Source organism: Vespa velutina, chromosome 6, assembly GCF_912470025.1.
Source record: "Vespa velutina chromosome 6, iVesVel2.1, whole genome shotgun sequence".
In the NCBI taxonomy this organism is placed as follows: Eukaryota; Metazoa; Arthropoda; class Insecta; order Hymenoptera; family Vespidae; genus Vespa; species Vespa velutina.
In genome coordinates, this window is record NC_062193.1 from 9,555,010 (window position 1) to 9,576,024 (window position 21,015).

Below are 21,015 nucleotides of genomic sequence, written 5' to 3' on the forward strand. Positions count from 1 at the left end.
GCGAGCCGTACTTTAATTCGATTAATTATTTAAATCAGTCGGCTTGCAAACACGTCCGCGTCCACACGGAATAACCATCACCGATGAAGTCGAGCTCGCCGAGATCTTATCGCTTTTGATCCGACTTTGACTTTTCAACGGATTCGAAAGACCATGGCGAGATATTACTTTTCAAAACTGGATTTTTATTCGGTGAGATTTGTACGGACGAATTTGTGAACCTAAGATATTCAATGTTATTTCCAAATATTTCCTAGTGTTGTTTCCTTTAATACCATTAAACTACTTTCTAACCTAGTTTTGTAAATGAGATGAAAATAAATGGAAGAAAACGTTTTCAAAGTTGAAATACTTATTCGAGTTGTGAGAGTATATACATTGTAAATCTTATTTCACGTTCAGTATGGAGCATTAATAATGGTTATCTTTCATAAAGTCGTCCAGTAAAGCCTCGTAGAGCAGCGTTTCCCAAATGGTAGACCACAGACCACGGAGGACTCCTTCCGTGGTGCAGACGGTCGTTTACGAGAGTCCGCAGCTGGCCAGCGCAGAGTCAGAGAGAGAGAGAGAGAGAGAGAGAGAGAGAGAGAGAGAGAGAAAGAGGAAAGATGAATGGATCAATGCCATGATATAGACGTCTCAGCTTCGATATTTCTTTAACGTAACGCAAATACTATGGTTCGCGTTAATGCATAGATATTTTTTAAATAGATACGAAAATATCAATATTGCAGTGCTCGGTAAATTTAGTTTACCGATAGTATCGATCGTTCTTCTCAAGGCAATAAGGTCATTTGTTAAATCTCGATAAGAAAAGTTCAGCGGTCGTGACCTGATCGATTCTGACTGGCTTAAAATAAATACAGATCGGTGTTGGATCATGAGATGTAATTTCACGAAGGTCACTTACTGGTCAGATCGGGTCGGTGTGAGAAATAGATATTACACGTTTATATTTGGAAACAAAAAGAAAGAAAGAAAGACAGAGAGAGAGAGAGAGAGAGAGAGAGAGAGAGAGAGAGAGAGAGAGAGAGAGAATCGTCGGAAAAGATTATTAGCGCTACAGTATGATTCAAAGTATATTTAACTTTCCAATCGATAGACGTCCCTCTGTAAAATGTTGAGTTAGGACAATGAACTTTTAAAGTTAAATATCAAAGTCCATCTCTATTGACGTAGCCAACGATGGTGAACGGGGACGAAGCATACCCCGTAGGCTACCGGAATTATACTCGCGAACGTTCGACTTTCAACCGCGATCCATCACGTTTGATGAATCGCTTACGTCGAAAGAATTACATCGAGTCGCGATCATATTGAATCGAGGCTTTTATAAAGCGAAGTTGCCCATGTTCGACCGAGGGAAGCGCCGATAATCGAATCTGACGTTCCTCTGATCTTTTTATCAATTTTTGCCCATCCATACTTTTTAGAATTCAAGGGATAGAATGTTTCTTGAACGCATTCCACGATGGATACGAAACGATCGTTAAGATCGTTAGGATTTTAATAGCGTAGGCATTATTTTCTTGTCGATTGCCAAGATCTAGTTGCGCTTTCATAAACGAGGAAAGAAGAAAAGGTACGGTAGGAACATTGTCCGAGCATTGCTGTGTCGGCAAGGAAACTATGGAACAAACTATGGTTCGGTCTATTTTCGGTCGAAAACTCGCTCGACGTAGTGGTGCTTGCTATTGCGTTTCGCGCCGCTAGCCGAGAGCTATATACAGGTTCAGATACTATACGACAAAGTCAGGACTTGGTACGACAGTTTGGAAGGTCGTATCTGCTCGTATTCGAGATGTGTTTCGGAGAAGAGCTGTATGGAAGTGAAAGGGACGACGCTATATATTCGGGGAGAAGGAGTTACGGTGTATGCGCGCGCTCGAGAGGAAGAAGGGAAGTCGTATTACCGGGACGTGTCAATTGTTCGAGAAGACCGGAAACTTATCCTTCCTTCCGTAATCCTGTCCGAAATGTATGGAGTTTCGAAGCGAGACGTGTTTCAAGGACGCTACCCGAAGCGTCGAAAGTTCTCCAATAATGCGTGCTGCTTCTAGCGAAACCTCTCTCTCTCTCTCTCTCTCTCTCTATCTATCTTATTTCGTTTCTCCTTCGCTCGTAACACGTTCGTCCAGCCGTAGCTTCCGTGGTTTTCGACAATACGTTTGTCGAAGGATAAGAGCGATGTTTCGCAGCAGTGTTTCACCTCGGTTTCCTCCGGCGAGTCCCAAGTATCGGAAACTAGTCGAGCGTACAAATTGAATCCATCATTGTTTCTCGTACCGAGCGTTCCGCAAACTTTTCTTTTTCCTTTCCTCTTTCACCACATTTTATGTTCCCATAAGGAGGAAGAAAGAAAGACGTGGATATCTTGAAAACATTTTAATGCCGATAACGGGAAGATCATGACGCGATTCGAATTTCCTTTCCACGAAAGCTCGGAAAGCTTGTAGCTGTAAATGTAATGCATTACAAGTAGCGTTAAGGAGAGATTCGATTTGCATTTCGTGTGAGAAAGAGAGAGAGAGAGAGAGAGAGAGAGAGAGAGAGAGAGAGAGAGAGAGAGAGAGAGAGAGAGAGAGAGATTGTCGCATGTTTGCTATGATAGTATCGGATTATATGTACATAGCGATGCTATGTACGAGCATTAGACGAATCTGATCGATGTTAAATTAAGAGCTCGTCTACGAGTAGTATGGATCATTTGTAAGGAGACATTAATTTTAATAATTAAATTAAATTAATGAACGTTTATACGTCTTATTCGTCATAATATCGTTACATTATTTTCTATGAGATATCGCGTCGTATTATATAATGACGATTGGTCACTGTTACAGAGGCCACAAACGTATTGTAGTCGATGAGCCAGATAATGAAGACATCTAGTTTTAATGAACAACGAATCGAAATTAAGCGATCATTGCACCAGACTCGCTAGTTTCCTTTCTCTCTTTCTCTCTCTGTCTGTCTCCCCATATAATCAAATTTTATAGATATGGAAATTTTATCCGATTAAGCTTCATAATTAATGCTTCGTCCAACGGCTAGTCGTATTCATTACTCATCGTTACAACGATATTACAAAGTTGCGAGTAATTTTAATGGGGATATATATCGTCTCTCGCGTTTACGCATAGCCGAAAATTCTTTGAAAGTGCTCGATAACGTTGCAATTGATAATTAACATAATTAATACATAATTAATACGTGAAATTCGCAATCGACGAACGAACGAACGTCGAATTTCGAATTTCTCCTCTAGTTCTATTTTGACGAAGGCTTTCGTTTAGGGCCGAGCCGCAGCAAAAGCTAGTAAAATATGGCAGGCGGTTGGAAAGAGCAGAGAGGAGTAGGAGGAGGGTTATCGAAACGTATACAAAAGCAGAATACGAGAGGAACCGAGAGACGGTAAACAAAGCAGGTGTGCGGGAATCTCACCGCTTTCGCAGTCGAGCCAAATATAGATATCTTCGTGGAGGTGGGTCAGCGGTTAGTGCTCTGGTATTCGTTAGTTTCCGACAAAGTGGAATTCGTGAATTAGAAGCGTTGGTCCATCGGTCTCGGAAAACAAGTTGGACGGGAACGAGTTCGGCGACATTAAAGGCCGCTAGGCTTGTAAGCTCGTTGCGAACAAACGTAGTAGGAGGAGACCTTGTTCGATATCGTTCTTTTGGTATTCGCGTGTAAAACGTGGCCACGCGTACCGAAGATAAACCGTTTCGAGATAAATCGATCAACCAACGGCATCAACATTTTGTACAATTTCCCTTTAGGATATTAGACGCGCGCGTTATCACTTTTAAATGCTTTCGTGAGGGTCTTATTGCGATAACACTTTTCGAATTTATTTTCGGCGTTTCTTTCTTCGTTTGTAGATTTATCTAAGAAGAATGTCGTTTAACGTAAACCGAGAGGCGCCTCACATTATTCGCCCTTTTCAAATTAACGAGCTTATCTTCTTAAGTTATCATCGGGACCGCCGGTGTGTTTCGGTCCACCGAAATATACGTATAATCGAGCCTTAAGCGCGGTATTTTACTCTGCGCCGCTATGGACGGTAAATCGTCGCGGACCCGTATCATTTTGAGCGCGTATCGCCGCGGAGAGGGCGCGAGGAGGTACCGGATAAACTGTTAATTATAATTACAGCTCCTGTCAGTGCGCATAACGATGAGTGATTTGTTTGGTCGGTTAAATTCAGGAGCAGCTGGCAATAATGTTGGCCGAGCGGGTAACATGGAAATAGCCGAGCATCGATAAATTATAATAAACTGCTGGATTGTCTTCGAAGCTGGAAGGGCGAATATGGAGGGTTCGACCGGGACGGGACTTTGGGCGGGGGAAAATGGCATTTCGAGCCGGCCGGAAATTCAGGGCCTTCGTGACCAAACGTGAAACTGAGCTGCCATGGGATGAAAAGGTAATATCCTGAAAATCCCAGGGTTCCGTTCCTGCAGTTTTTTACGCCATATCGCCGCGATCGATTATCCGGGCGTAGGTGCTGACGCCCCTTTTCTCTCTCTCTCTCTCTCTCTCTCTCTCTCTCTCTCTCTCTCCCCCCCCCCCCACACCCTTCGACCGATCCATCGTCGTTCGATCCTCGCAACCCTATTGGCCCGTTGCGTTTCTTTTTCTTTTCGGTCGGACTATTTCGAGTATAATCGAGCGTCATGCGAGAGCACGCTCGACTACAGACACCTATTTTACAAGCCCGAAATTGTCTCCTTGCCCGACGACGAAGAGGCAGAAGAAGGAGAGAAAAGAAAAAAAGGATCGGTCTTTATCGGACTATTTATCGTCGCGATTACCACGGACATTATCGCGGATCGGATTAAAACAGTGATTAGCAGGAGAATCGGGTGTGTAGGATGTGCGTGCTCTCGGCCCTTATCGGGCCGGGCCAGGCGATAGCGATCGGACATTTAGTACCCTCGATAGTGACGCTAATCCGGAGTTACGAAGGAAGGAAGCAGTGGTTGTCAACCCTTATCCCAGCCTGAAACAGCGCTTTCTCGCCACTGAACTCGTACACGCAATCAGAAGCGCATGTAAATTGAAGATTAGCGAGCCTCCTCCTAAACTGATTACCGCCCGATACCACGATAAGCTCGTTAAAAAGCTTCTTCGCTTCCTAGGTACTAAGCGGAAAACACTTTGCGAAGGAATCCTCTACGCGCGCATATATAGTTACTTACTTACTCGCAAGCTGTTACACTTTACACTCCGCAAGACCCGTTTTACCATTATTATCGCTACCGCCGAGTTAGCCGGCGCAAACCGTGGGACTCGGCGATGATACTCTCGAACGAGTCTCTTCTCGAACTTATCGATTATTTCGTCTGTCTTTTCGGCGTACGCCTATTTTTAGGCCCCCGCTCGAGGGGCATAAATTCACGCTCAATTTTAAGAGTGACCCTTGATTTATAACGTTAGTAATTCCATTATTGGTAGCTGTCGAGACGAATGAAATATACGCCGGCGTAACGCGAAGGATTTGAAACTTGGCCGTTGCTATAGTGCTAATATTACAAAGGGGATCGCGTTTCATTGATAATACCATGCTGTGATATACACTTCTCCGTCAGGCAAATTTTGCCGCGTTCGGGGAGTGGTTCTTTCCTTTGTGTGTGTATGTGTGTGTGTGTGTGTGTGTGTGTGTGTGTACGTGGGGGTGGGGGGCGGGGGGCAAGCGGGGGGTGGCGGGGTGGATAGTTATCTCGCAACTGTTAGACCCATTGTACGGAACGTTAATAACCGGCCTTTCCACTCTATTTCGTATATCTGCATACGTTGATACAACTGTTGCGACTAAAAGCACTAACGGGAGAAGGTGTCAAGACGGTAAAATTACCATCGAACGCGACGAACGTCGCGGAAAAAAGGAGGACATCGAAGGATTAGAATGGTGTATACTGGGACTTTGTTCGTCGGCTCCGTTAACGGAGTAGAAAACGAATTGCCAGCGTCTGGAGACGCGTTCTCTTTCGAAAGATTAACCGCCGTATGGACGTCACATTTTCTTCCAAACTTTTATTTTCTCTGTTTTCCCACGGCGAAGTTGATCGCGTTGAATGGCTCTCGTTTGATTCGTCGACGAGCTGTTTTCTCCCCCTATTCACATATCTTTTCGTTTGTCATCGTTCGATGATTTCTAATTAGCCTCAAAGTGAACCACGTCAAAGTATAAAGTTGAAGTCTTTTCTTTTTCCTTTTTTTCTTTCTCCAGCGATCTCGTGTCTCTGCGATTTTATTCCAACATATACATAGCCACTTTCGTTCCGTCATTCGAGCGAAAAACTTGGAGTGATAAGCGACCTATGGGAAAAATCTTGAAACTTGGTCGAAACTTCTTTTTATTTGCGTTTACGTTCCGGGCAAAAGACATTTTGTATTCTTTCTTTTCGCATCGTCTCTCGATATCTTTCGAAATTTTCGTCTTTTTTCTTTCTCTCTATACCATTTTTTTTCTTTTTCTTTTTCTTTTTCTTTTTCTTTTTTTCCCCAGCCATTTTAGAGGCACCGCTTTTTGATTACTTTTCTCTCGTCCTCTTGTCGCTCGTCGTCTTTGAGAAAAGTTTCAAAGAATTAAAAGCTTCGACAAACTCAGTGTTATTACCCGCTCCGTACAATACCAATCGCATCGAGATAGATCTTTTTTCATCGTCGGCGAATCTCAAAGGAAATATTTTTATCGATAAATACGCGCGCGCTACATATTATTATTTTATTTTTGTTCCTGATAGAAATCTATGAAAAACCTGCGCGCATTCGTAAACTGTGTATTTTCGTCGCTCGTATTTCATCGAATCTCTCTTCGACATACGGATCTCATACGAATCTACCGTACTCTTATTTTCGAGCGTTCATCTTATGCGGACATCTTATTGGTAGGATTTTCGTGTTTTATTACTCGCACGACTCTTTTCGATGCATCTCGTGATTCTAATAGTAGATGGCTATATTTCATCGAGTGCACGGGCATAGAAGCAACATCGACGCATATATCTCCTCCGTTCCCCTTTCTCCTTCTATCTCTGAAACTCTTTCTTTATTCGCTCGACGAAGAAAGGACTTTCGTTAAACGGGAAAAAAGCGAGCTCGCACTTCCATTCGTGGTATACTTCCATTAACTGATCGGTATTATACGGTTCGGCGAACATCGCGCTTGGGAGCGATTAGCTCGTTCGAGGCAAATCGTTGGACGTCTATCTCGATTAATGAGCCGAGATGTCGGAGACGATGTTGGCCACGGACATTGTCAACGGAGATAATGTCACTACGTTATGGAAAAAAGTAAGAAATTGATCGATATTTTGGAAAGTTACTTTTGTCGACGTAGCATCGTAACGAATCAATTAGTTAATGGATTAAAAGCCGTAATACTCTCTCGGACGTATATACATAGAAATACATTTACTTGTCCTTCTTTTTGTATATTTTACTCGAACCTCAAGGAAAGGTACGCCATTGAAATAATCGTCAGGCTTTGTGTCTCTTTCCTTTCGATCGGTGGAAAAAAGAAAAAGAAGGAAGAAAAAGAAAAAACAAGAAGAAGAAGACAAATAGATACGCGTGAAATTGAATTTGCGGTATAATGTCGAAGCGCAAATTTGTTGTGCTTTTAACGTCAATTTTAGAACTCCATCCTCGATCGTAGCACGTACGTCGTTAACGCGACGATCAGATATTTCCATTTTCCAAATATTTCGGGTTTTTTTTTTTTTTTTTTTTTTTTTTTTTGTTTTTTTTTTTTTTTTTTTTTTTTTTTTTTTTTTCCATCGAACGTTGTGCGTGCTGCTCTCGTCGTCTCGCGTGGAGGTACACTTCGACGCTTCGATTATCCTCATATTCTACGAATTTCGCCGAGTTTACAGGATGCCAAACGATTTTCATTTTTACACTCCGTCACCCTCTCGTTCACGATACACTCCAACGTTCAAACACCCTTTCGGCCCTTACGGCTTGATTCGCGCGTGTTCGCATGCAACAGGCGCTCAAGCTCATTCGATTTGTATTTCGCTATCCTTTAATCCTCTCGCCGCATTTAAATTCCTATAAATATGCGAACGCGTGCGCCCCCGTTGGAAACACCGGCTCGACCAGCGCGTCATCCGTCTCTCTTATCTTCTTATCGTTATTTCGCATTTTTCATCAGGGTCGAATATAAAATACCTCGCGGTGTATTTTGATTTTCTTTAGCCCCGATCGAGGGGCGCAACAACCTCGCAATACCTTTTGCTTTTAATCACTACTGCCGTCAACCTCGCGCGAGTGCCTTTTTCTTTTTCGTCGTTTCGCGCGTCTCGTCGTCGTCGTCGTCCCTCAGTCGGAAAGCAATTTCGATCCGACTAACGTTAAAAAAATAAGATTTTTACGTCGAAAGAGGATGATATATACTCGTGGCACTTTAGTTCGCCAAGCAATTTCGTCGCCTTTTCGTAGAAGCCTCCACTTTGCCGAGAGATGATGAGAAGCACACACCACTTTCGGTCTACGACGCGTATAAAAGCGTGCGGGCTTTGACGAACGAGTTTATAGATTGTAAAGGATCTTACGGCGGGGTTTCTCGGCGAACTTTCCTTTTTTAAAATCACGCTCGCTCGTGGTCGTGTGATCCTTCCCGAGCGACGCCGAAAACCAGACCCAACCTAGACGTATATTTGTTTAAAGCCGGGTAAAAAGTTTTCGACGATTCTTTTAGCCGGGAGAGGACCCTTACGGAGGGTGTAGTCGGCGGGGCGACTCTTTCCGATTCTTCATGTCGAAAGATGTAGACAAGATCCGATACAATGAAAATCGATTTGCATGATATATTTTCATGAACGAGAGCACGTTATTATATTCGAGTTAGGCGGGCAAAAAGCAAGTCCGCTCTGTTCGATCGTGAGACAGATATTTCGGATAAGTAACCGATTCACGCGGATAGATTCAGTCGCTATAATATACCCTTCGACGTCGCTAGTTTCGCCTTTCAACGCCGTCGAGAGAGTTTCGAAACTCTCAAGTTTTTATTGCGAATGTTACGCCCGTAGAAACTCGTAACGTTCTTTCGAAAGAAAGGACGACTCGTATTTCTCGCTCGACGTCACGTTTTCTCGTTGCATTAAAGATTTTACCGTCCCGGTAAATGCACCTTGCTCGCCAACTTGGACTTTTATACACGTTTCATTAAGGCGTTTTCAGGCTCGCAACGACGCTAACAAACGCCTGCGAATAGCTTCAAGAGTTTTGTACGTTTAACGGACTTACTACCCGAGCGGAATCGTACGTACGCCTTTACACGATGGCGAATTGTAAAATTAAATCTGCTCCGAGAGTGGGAGGCAGCACTCACTTTGTCCAAACGTCTCCATATAGGATGCCGTCCATAGCCCGTATATTTCTCGGTCGATCGTTTAGCTGACGGAACGCCCGCTATACTTTTACGAACGAAATACGACGAGTATCCTTTATCGAACGTATCATTTTCTTTCAGATTTTATGGAAAAGGAATATACGTATAGGTATAGTATAAAAATTGTTTGTACGAAGATAACTGTCCAATCCGTATCAGTCTGGTTAACTGATGGGATATAACTGCGAAAGAGAGAACGACCATACAATCGTCCTATTACGGTCTAAAACTCCTTTCGAGTTCTCTCTGTGGGATCAAGAGCTTAGCCAGTCAAAGAAGCGTAGCCGTAGAGAGACTGTAATCGGATTCTTCGTTCTTGTCACTCTTTTCGATGTTCAACTTTGTGTTTTCACTCAGGGTTCCGCTTTCGGATAAGCTTTACGGTCAGAAATAAATTTCACGTCGCGCAATCCCTCGTCTTTGCCAATTTACTCGAAAACTATTTCGCAAGGATGTAATCGATAAATCGTTTTTCGTTATATTTTCGTAGCTAAAGAAGCTAAATTGCCGATATATCGTCGTACAAGTTAACGGTAGAAATATATCTTAGGCCCCTACGACTTTTCTTACGATTCTCCTCAAAGAAAGTATCGCGTTGGTCCGTATCTACGATGCATGGAGAATCATGGCTGGGGAGTAAAGAAGGCGTCAGTCAGTCACTCAGTGATTTACGTGGAAGGAGAAACGAGGAATTTATGCAAGAGGGCGTCCCAACGGTACCATCTAACGACGATATCCTCCTTCCCTCTTGTCTCCGACCTCATATCTTTAGCTCCGCCGCTTTCTCTTTTTAGTTCCTCGATAAGTCTATCGACGATGAGCGAGCGTGACCGCTAAATTAGATTTTGCCCGATTTTGACCTATGAATTTAGATATATGCGTTCGAGAATAAAAGCAACGGGCTAGAAAATAAGGGAAAAGCTATAATAGGATAGGAAGGAATCCAACGATAAAGCGGCAAAAATCTTTCGGGACTCGTTCGAGTTGTATATCCGAGAAGAAGGATATTCTTGTCCTCGAGGAATACGGTTATGGTTACTCAACGAATGTTCCGTCCGTTAGATTATAGCGCTGCCACAGCTGCTTACTCCTTTTCTTCCTTCCTTTACATTCACCCATTACTTCCTCCTCCCTTTTTACGCTTCGCATTCTGCTTCTTCCGTAATTTACTGCAGTGGCAGAGCAACGTCATCTCTCTTTTACCGCTGATCGTTTTCCATCAACCGCGCTCGCTCGGTCTTCTGTCATCTGTCCGCCTGCTCCATCGCGGCTGTATACGTACGAGACGATACGTAGATAATTGTATCCGCACGCGCACACACACACACACTGTACATATGCAACTGTAATGCATATGTAAGCTGACTGGTCGGCGGCTAACGTACGTACTTAGGCATGCACGTATCTTCGCACGTGCGAGAAGACGACGAGAATTCGTCTTCTCAAGCAAGTCCAAAGGAAAACGCATACATTTTCTCGTTTTCATTATTGTTCTTTTGTGTAAGGCGGCCGTAATTTTGGCTATCAACCTTTCTTCCATCAACCACGTTCGTTACTTTTTCCTTTTCTCCTTTCGTCCACAGGAGAGAAAGAAGACGACACCATCGTAGGACAAGAAGGGTCCTTGTTCGTGCACAGGGCATTAACGTATCGCGTGATGAATACGAAGTGGGAAAGAAAAGGCTTGCCGATGGAGAAAACGACTGTCGACTCGGGGATTTCGTTCTACGACGTACTATGAGTTTGCCGAGAGAAGCCATCTCTCTCCTCTTTCTCCGACTATCCCTACCACTTTGAAGGAATAATCTTCCACGACCCTTTTACGCCCGTCTACTATCTTCTTTCGCCCTTTTGACCCCGAAGAACGGACGCGCACCCTTTTTCTCTTTCCTTTTCTCTTGTTCCATTCCTACTTCTTTCTACTCTCCCTGGAGACATCTGCTCTTTTACCTTTTGTTTCTAACCCCAAGCTCGCTCATAGCTCTTTTCCAACCCTTCATCTCGAACGGACACGGTGACATGCTGTTGCCGCGGAAAATAGTCGAAAAATCCTTTATTCTTTTTCCTTTTTCCGTTCTTTGTCTTCTTTTTCGGTGTTTCGATAATCGTCGTCGACGACAATCTCCGCCGACAATCGCCGCCGACAATCGCCGCCGACAATCGCCGCCGACAATCGCCGTCGACAATCGCCGTCGACAATCGTCGTCTCATCGAGATTGCGTCTTTTCGAAGGAGGTAGTCGTTCTGGAAAAAAAAAGGAGAAAAAAAACGTTGCCGTTGGACTTCGATCGGTTTCAACTATGTCGGACGAGCGCCAATTTTTCGCATCTAATGCCGTGTTAGAGCGCGTTTTCATCGGCAATCAAATAATTTTTCTAGAAATCGCATTGTTCCGCCAATTTTATTCAAACTAAAATAAATTAATCCCGTATATATATATATATATATATATATATATATATATATATATATAGAGGCCCTTACTACTTAATCGAAATCGTACGTGAATTCGCCCTCTCGCATTGATATGTGTAATATCTAGCGAAATATTGTACCTTTGATATTTTTCGCTTGAAAATCTATCTATACCTTCCACGAAAAATCGATCAAAATTACGTAGAAACGTATGACGTCGTCGTTCTCCTTTTGAAAAATAAAACGAACTTACTCTTTCGAAAGCGTACTTTATGTTTTCAACCGTTACGTTCGCGTTGACGCGGTGAGAGTATACAATGGACGTAAAGGAAAATTTTTCAGCACGCCGCATTTTATTACATCTATTTCATCGTACATACGTAAATATACATACCCGTATGTACTTTACGTTTGAGATGCAACGCGTGCACGTACAATAATGAGAGGTTGGAACGGTCTAAAGTAGAAATTTCATTTCAACGTATTTACGGGAAGTAAAAAGAGTGGTGATCGTAAAAGCTGTTGTCACGAGTTCACCGCGTCATACCTCGCGTTCTATTTCTATTGTTTCCCGGAAAATTCGAGAGATGCGCAAAACGTCTAGTCGAGAGGGATTTTGTTTTGTGCATGTAATCGTTTAAAGGTCGCAAGCAAATTTATTGAGATCTGCAGGATATCGAAAACGAAATCAAAATAGAAACGATGTGGAAAAAAAAAAAAAAAAAAAAAAAAAAAAAAAAAAAAAAAAAAGAGAAACAAAGAAAAATGAAAAAATCGATAACGCTTCTATATATCGAGGAAGGAAGAGAACAGGAGGATAGTTTACAGCATTTCACGTTGAAATTTCGATGGCATACAGGGAATTTTACGATTTTAATTCAAAGGAGATGATTTTATGTCGGACGATGATGAACGCGAGTACCTCGGATCGTCGTTCTCTCTTTCCCTCTGCGTATGCTCGCATAGCCAATAAAATGTGCCGCATACGCAGCACGCGATATCGAACAAAGACGACCGAAACGCGATAGAAAAAGAGAGGATAAATCGTGAAAGTCGCGCTAATAACCAGTACATTTCTACTGAGTTCCTCTTTTTCTTTTCGAAATATCCATTTTATCTCTCCGAAAGAAAATTGCAATTTGTGTGTAGCTTTCAGTTTCGTAGTCCGCCGCCGCAGTTATCGTCAACTTTTGGCGTCAAATTTAACCCGTTAGTTAAGTACAGTTATTACGCTCGAAATAAATCTTTCGTTTCAACGTGTAGAAATTTCGAAGCGTTGTTCGTTGCTTATGGAAGCAGAAGGTCCGACCGACCGACCAACCAACCGCCCGCCCGGCTTATAAGGACTTATCGTAAAGGTCGGAAAGGGCTGAAGAGATAATACCATCATTTAATATATTAGGAATTAATCGTAAAGAGGTTTAAAGATAGAAATTGGTAAAGCACCTTGTATGTAAATAAAGTGTGGATTTCATCATCATCATTTTTTAGATATACCATTAAAAAAAGGTACAAACGAATTAAACGAGGTGGACGATCGGACTTGGAAATATGTCGTCATAAACATTACATGGTAGTTTATGAAGATCGACGTTAGAGAGAGAGAGAGAGAGAGAGAGAGAGACAATGCTTATCGAGGTAGAATGTGGCATTACCGCGTCGGCCCTTTTCAAAAGCCCTATACTCTCTGAAAGCGATCGCGAGAGTTCCATTTCGGTGAATAGACACGCACGGTATGATCGAAGATGATTTCTCGGTCAGCGAATTTGACGTATTGGCAAACGTACCGCGGTAGGGGTACAGGTATCGCTATATTTTCCGTCCTATGTGCATACCTACCTATATCCCGTCTGTAATATAGATAGGTAATATTCCGTATTAATATTCATAGGAAATATTTAGGGTGTCATTTTTGAAGATAGACAAAAATCTGACAAAGATTTTGGACCGTAACGACTCAAAAAGAAACTTAGACAAATCGATATGACAAGTCAAGTTTACATATATCGAAATAGATATGTATATATATATATATATATCGAATCAATTAAATTTCCGTGAGCGCATAGTCCTTTAAAATTCTCATTTTGCCTTGCGATTTCTTTTGATAAAAAACGTACTGAATCTACCTTGTAAGAAGCGTATTCGCGCAATTACGACCATAGAAAAGTAATGATTATTAATCGTCCAATGGGTTCCTATAGTTTTTTTTATTTTCCTGATCACGTTGAAATCGAATCAATCCGGTTGTCTGCGTTTCCTCGCACCGAACTGTGTACACTCGTAACTCCCTCCTCCTTTCTTTTCCTTTCCTCGAATTCATTCGTGTTTCGAATAATTCGATTCTTAGAATCGTTATTCTCTTCGGGACTCTTAGCGCAATCGAATTTCGCGACGATAACGCACACAATACGTATATCCAACGAACTCGGAGTACCGCCTTCGGCGGCGTACTTTGTACATACAACGCATAATAAGGCGATCAAACTTTTACCGTTTAAATTCGCTTTCAATCGACTTTCTATCTCTTTTTCGGTCTTACTTTATTCGGGACTTACTTTCTCTCGTTGCAAAACGTAAATTTCCTGTCGGTAGCGCGTAAAGCGAAAACGTTGAGCAATGTTTCGTCGTCGTCGATGGAGCGAAGGTAAAAGCACACGATCAAAGTTGTTTCATTCAATTGTAGTCAGCGAGACAAATTATTCCTTTTATTTCGAGAGCAGACGCATATTGTTGACTTTGACAGACCGATATCCTTTTGAAACATAGGACAGATGGGGGGTGGAAGGAAAGAGGAGTCGTCGATAGAGAGAGAGAGAGAGAGAGAGAGAGAGAGAGAGAGAGGGGGGGGATAATAATACGCGCTTCAGCGAAACAACTTTTCCGCGCCGGTAGAAACGCCGGACGACCGGAGAAGGAGATAGAAAGAATGAAGAAGAGATAGGAGGAGGACGCTCGGCCGGCCATTTCCTTTTTATTGAAGTATTTGTTTAACGGTGCTGCGGCTACGAGCTACGAGATGGAAGAGTGGTAGTAGTAAGGGGGGAAAGAAAAAGAAGAAAAGGAAAAAGGGTAAAGGCATCTAAGGTGGCGTCGTTTCTGTGAAAATTCTTCTAGTCTAGATACGTCTTACGTATGGAGAAGTGGCCCCGGGGGCGTACTCTCGACTTGGCCGGACACGGAAGTGCTATACGGGAGAACGCGTAACGACCACCTACCAAATGTACCTATCTGTCCTATTGTGTGCCGGTATATATGTATATCCTTACACGTAAAATGTGTCGGAGAGATATTTTTATTGATAGACACGTCTACCTAAAATTTGCCGTAAAAGCTCTAAAAAAGCTCTTCGAATTTCACATCCTTTTTAGGTATGTCGTGACGCGTTAAAGTCGATAAATTATTCGCTTCGTAGCACCGATCTAAATGAACTCTTTAGATTGCACAATTAGTTAATTCGATTCGCTAAACCCCTATAGTATAAGTGATACTAAACGATGATAATTTGCGCTTTGACATGGTATAATCGGATCATGTTTAGGATCATCAAACGATTTTTCGAGTATTAGACGCTTTTATCGTAGAAGCTTGGGTTTCGATGCAATATCCTCGCTTACGTCATAAAAGCTGCGCGCTCACCTAGTACTCGTTTATTCGTTTGGAAATTCAACGAGATATTACCACCGGTCAGCGACTGGCCTTAACGCCAGTTCCCTTTCTACTCGTAATCCTTACATTCGATCGTACCAATTACGCTCGAAAAGCGTAATACGTAACTTTGGAAATCCGTAGCGAGCAATAGCTCTCTACATTGTTGTTCCGTTAAACAGATTTAACTCTGATCTAACTTTACTTGCTTTTATTTTTAATCAACATTTTTTTAACACTTTTAAACTGAGAGAGAGAGAGAGAGAGAGAGAGGGGGGGGGGAGGGAGACAACAATTTTGACACACCATATACAATATATTATAATGTTATTACGAACGGTGTGTATTCGACATTCTGCAAATAATGCACGTGGAGCGGAGGAAGGAGCCTAGAATTCTCTGGTAAATATTGAATTAGAATATCGGACGACGTCTCACGGATGTCTCCCTCTTGAAATATTTGCTTGGCAGAAAGTGTGCGAGTGAACGAACGCTCGGATATATTTTTAAACGTTAATAAAATGAATGAGAATGATAAAAGCGATAATTTGAAACGTATCAACGTCGATAAAATTATGTAGATATTAATGCGATAATCGTCATCGACTAAGCTTACGAGTAGAAAGTCACGAAGGAGACGTCGTTTTTTCTTACGGATCGATCGGACTCATTCTCTGCAAAGTCATTCTATAGATAAAGCGGTCGTTATACCATCCCTTCTTACCGAGATCGATAGCACTTAAACGCGCTAGCGTCGCGTGCCATCGAACGCGTACTACATGAGTCATTTTCACGAGCTTCGTGTGCCTGTTAGTTTTCCTTCTCTCTCTCTCTCTCTCTCTCTCTCCTTCTTTCCTCTTTTTTTTTCTTTTTTTTCCCTTTCAATTGTTCTCAATCGCACGTGAAGCACTACTTCCCCCTTCATGCTGTATCGTACCATCTTCGCAAAGGCTTTCCTCGATTTACAGATAATTTCAACGCGCGAACGTACATCGTTCATTTTCTTGAAAGACCGCGACTCGATTCGTTTATTCGTTCGTTGCGAGAGTTATTTTCGAGGTGCCAACCTTGTGCGCGATTTCATGTTCTACTTGACAATATTTTGCTATTTTCAATGTTGAAAAGTGAAACGAACGCGAACGCGAACGCGAACGCGAAGCCTGGCAATGGCTCGTCATTAAACATTCAAACGTATAGCAAAAAAGAAGATGCATTTGCATCTCGCACTGCAACTGCGGGGATCCACGGGAAAAAGATAAATAATTCAAAGGTTTTTACGTAGCCAGGAAACAAAAAGGAAAAAAGGAAATTTCGAGCGGTGGTAATGGCGACGATTCGCTGGGATGGAAAATACCGACTCGACTCTTCGGCCTAAATCGACGGATAAATATCCGCTGAACGTTGTTTCCTACGACTTTTTCGACTTTTCCGTTCTAATTTTCGTTCTGCCACTATGAAAGGGAGAGAAATTTATTGGGGGGCGGGGGTGGGGGGTGGGGGTGGGGAGGAAAGAAAGAAAAAGAAAAGAAAGATGAAAAGAGAAGAAAAGACAAAAGAAAAGAAAAAAGAAAAGAAAAAAGAAAAGAAAAAAGAATAGACCGTCAGAACGCTGCCGAAAGTTTCAACGACACTTGAAAATAATTTGATAGCTGCCATTCGTTCATAGGAATTCGATACGATAATGCACGGTCATTACTTTATCCACGATTTCATAAACATTCCTAATTCATAAACATTTAATTTCTCGAGAATCAAGTTGTTTAATAAAATAAGTCAATGGTCTAAATTCAAGGGGTGACGAGGCATTCAACAAGCGTCACGCTGTTATCTTCCATCGCTTTCTCTCGCTTACTACTTTCATTTTTTATATCTCCTTTTCTTTTCATCCAACGTTATTCCCGGTCGCGTTGTTCCTCATAATTCCTCGTAAAACACTTTTTCTTCCGTCCTCCTTCTATCGTCCATTCTCCTCCTCTTTCGCCACCGCCCCCTTTCTGTCGTCGTTTGCATAAAGCGAACTATCCGCACTTTTAATATACGCAAATGAACTTGCGCTCCGGAACTAATCATATTTGCATACGAAATAGCAATCTCCTTTGAGTCTCTGTCGTACTTATTAAGGCAGTTTAGTCGTCGAAAAAAATGTTGTATCGACCCTCCAGCCGATACGTTTCCGCGAGTCGTAGCGCTCGTTGTCTCGCCGAAAATCGAACCAATTGATTTTATTCACACACACACACACACACACACACACTTTATATTTTATACTTTAGATCTACCGTATAAATAGATCTTTCATATCTCTTTTGGTTAGACACGCGGCTGTTCGTATTTTAGTATCATTTTTTGCCATCTTCACGCACCGTTAATAGGATTTATTTCCAATCTTTCGCACTATGAATAACGCATGAACTTTCTAGTTGGGCGATAATTCGATACAATGTTTTATGTAAGGTCTCGTTTTATCGAAAACATTCGGAATGTATCTAAAAGTTAAAGACACTCGGAGAGTGCACTTGGTTATTTTCTCTCTTTTCTCCCTTTAGGTAATTTCGTTGGTTTGAGTCTCTTTTCGTTCTAGGTTTTCCACTATCGATCGTTCGATCTACGTGGAAATCCGAAAGTTTGAACCTTATCGTCATTTAGTTATGCAGTCGCTCGAGGTAATTTCGGTCGGCGGACCTAACTGTTGGGTTTCAGTCTACCCTCGAGCCACATAACGTACACAATCGAAGTATTCCCATTAGAAATTAACAAAAGCTTGTCTTTGTGTACAATACGTACAGTTGACGAACGTAGGTGAACGATAGAAGGGTCAAAGGCAAACGTTCCTTTTCACGAGCTACCGTTTACAAAGCCCCTCTCTATGTACTTACTTCTTTGCTCAACTAGCAGCGTAATAATAATAATAATAATTAATAATAATAATAATAATAATAATAATAATAATAATAATAATAATAATAATAGTAATATTTATCGACGTGCACGATTCCGACTTTCGAGCGTACGTACGTCTTTTTTTTGTTTCATTTCTCTCGTCATCGCGTATTCATTATTTTTTCATCGATCGCCAGCGCGTACCACGGAACGAGAATACGATTGGAAAGTCGTTGCATGTTTCGCGTTAATACTCTCGCCTGTCGATTAGATATACCCACTTTTCTTTATCTCTTCCTTGCGCTTCCAGCTTGCAAATGTGGGATATTATTAAAAATCCTTACAACAGCGCGCTCTATCGCTTCGTTCTGTCCCATTAACTCACTAATTATCTTGAAAAAAAAAGAAAAAAAAAGAAAAAAAAAATAAAAAAAAAGAAAACAAAAAAAAAAAGAACTGGCGCGGCACATCTAACTAACACGATTAACGACCTTTTCGATTTTCTCATTTCCAGGTGCCGCTTTGTGCATCCACTAACCGCACGAAGAGAGCCGCTTGACTAATCTTCGAAAAAAATGCATCCTCCTAAATTCTCCTTAATCTCGACGATGGTCGTACGGCGCTTTGAAAATCTCGTCTCCGGTTACGAGCGTTCGCGTCGCGATCGCTAGGCTTTCCCCCCGAGAGAAACGGCGCGAGCGAGTTCTTCGAAGATGCGAAAGAGTTCCAAAGATGCGCAGGACCAGCAGCAATGGCTTAAAGCTCGATCTAACGGAGAACACGCCAGGTAGCTCGTTGTCTAGGTTACCGAACTTGGTCGAGCATGCGGAAAGTTGTCAGGCCCTGTCCACCGGCACGGGAGAGAATTTAAGCAGCAAATTGCCGAACGTGGTCGAGGGCTCGATGGACTATGGTAGCGAACGTAGGTCCTCCCGATACTTGGAGTATCAAGACTCGAAACCCTACCAGGATGGTCAGGCCGTCGGCTCGTCGGTGGCCGGTACCTACGATCACGTCGACTATCACGAGCAACAATTGAGGGCTTATAGGAATTGCGAGAGAAAGACAGGGCCGAGTTACGGTAGAGAAAACGTCGATAGATACGACGACAATAGAATATATCCGGAGGATGGTCCGAGGTACGATCGTCGGGGAACCGTCGAGGATAGAACCTACGAGGAATCGGATTTAGATGGGTCTTACGAAAGAAGCGACGCTCAAAAGTTGAGCGCAAGAGCTTATCCGACGGAGCTACAGGACACGAGCACCAGACGATACTCGAGGGACTTGACGGATTACGAGTACGCCTCGAGATACGCCGAGGAAACGTTAAAGCTCGAACCGAAGAAGGATCATCATCATCATCATCATCACCACCATCATCACTCCGGTAAGATCTACGAGCCCGCGGGCGCGTCGAAGGGTTACGAGTCCGGCGTTAAGACCCACGACTCGACATACGAGCTCGGTGGTGCTGGTCAACAACAGCAGCAGGATCCGGTCTCGGCCGGTAGGAAGTATGAGAGCAAGTATCATTCGGCCGGCAAGATGTACGGGACTTTACCGAGGTACGATACAACCGGCAAGTCCTCCAGTTACGAGGCGGCCACCGGTTACGAGCCGAGATCGTTCGAGTCGAAGTACGAGGAGCAAGGATACGAGACCACCGGTAGCAAGGCTTTCGATCCGAAATACGAATTGACAAGCTCGAAGAGCTACGAGAGGTGCAAGTACGATGGTGGTTCCTCGTCGACCAGATATCGCGACAAGTCCTACGAGCAAACGCTCAAGATCGGAGAACTCGGTTCGTCCTCGTCGGCCGGTCCTTACGCGAGAAAACAGAATCAGGAACACGAGGACGTAACCGCGGAGAAGATGAACGGTTACAGGAAGAACACGTTCGAGGCCTACGGGGTTTACTCGGATCCGGAGGACGATCATGGTTTTCTAGCCGAGAAGAAGGCTCCTCAGTACACGTACAAGGGGGTGGTCGTTAACGCCAGCGGGGAGTCGAGCGTCGTCGAGAAGCGCACGAAGGACAACAGGCAAACGGAAATGCCACGAAGTCCTTGGTGCAGGCCTATGATTTTGCTGCTCCTTCTGGTCCTTCTCGTCGTTATTTTCGTATTCGTCGCTGGAATACTTTTGTATTTCAATTGTAAGTTCGTTCTACCACATTCACCTCAACCTAACTTATATAATTTTCAGCTATTCGTTATCTGTTGCGATGTATAACGTTAACGTCCGATAGCTAATATCATCGTCGTTTAACTTAAAAAGAATCGGCCGGCGATACGTTAAGCCAAAATCGCTAACTGTCTCTACGGACAGGTTTTATGTCCCGCCGATATTTTGACACGCCCGGCACGTAGGCACGGTAGCGATACCGTTTCTTCGGAATTACAATGCATTCTCTCGTAAAGAGGTAGCAAGGGAAAGGCATGGAAATAAACTATTTTAGACGTTGCTCTTACGAGGATTCTCTTTGAAGAAAAAAAAAAAAAGAAAAAAAAAAGAGAAAAAAAAGGACAAAAGAAAAGAAACAACGAGCCGATTATCCAATGCAATTTATTCCAATAATTCGAATAGAATTACAACGACTCGCGAGATTTAAAAAAAAAAAAAAAAAAAAAAAAAAAAAAAACACACGCTTTTACATGGTTTTGCTACCA

At 42.8% G+C, this 21,015-nt stretch overlaps 1 protein-coding gene across 15 annotated transcripts in view; it reads left to right on the forward strand.

Moving 5' to 3' along the window:
• The window catches only part of LOC124950087 (agrin-like), a 240,663-nt gene that overhangs the window by 67,424 nt on the left and 152,224 nt on the right, over positions 1–21,015 (forward strand). For 10 of the 15 annotated variants that reach the window (XM_047496268.1, XM_047496266.1, XM_047496272.1 and 7 more), the window contains exon 2: positions 18,858–20,501. The exons of the other annotated variants lie outside the window; for them this stretch is intronic. In XM_047496268.1, coding sequence (XP_047352224.1) covers positions 19,076–20,501 — 1,426 coding nt within the window. In that variant the 5' untranslated portion in view covers positions 18,858–19,075. The remainder of the gene's footprint in view (positions 1–18,857; positions 20,502–21,015) is intronic. 15 annotated transcript variants of the gene reach the window in all.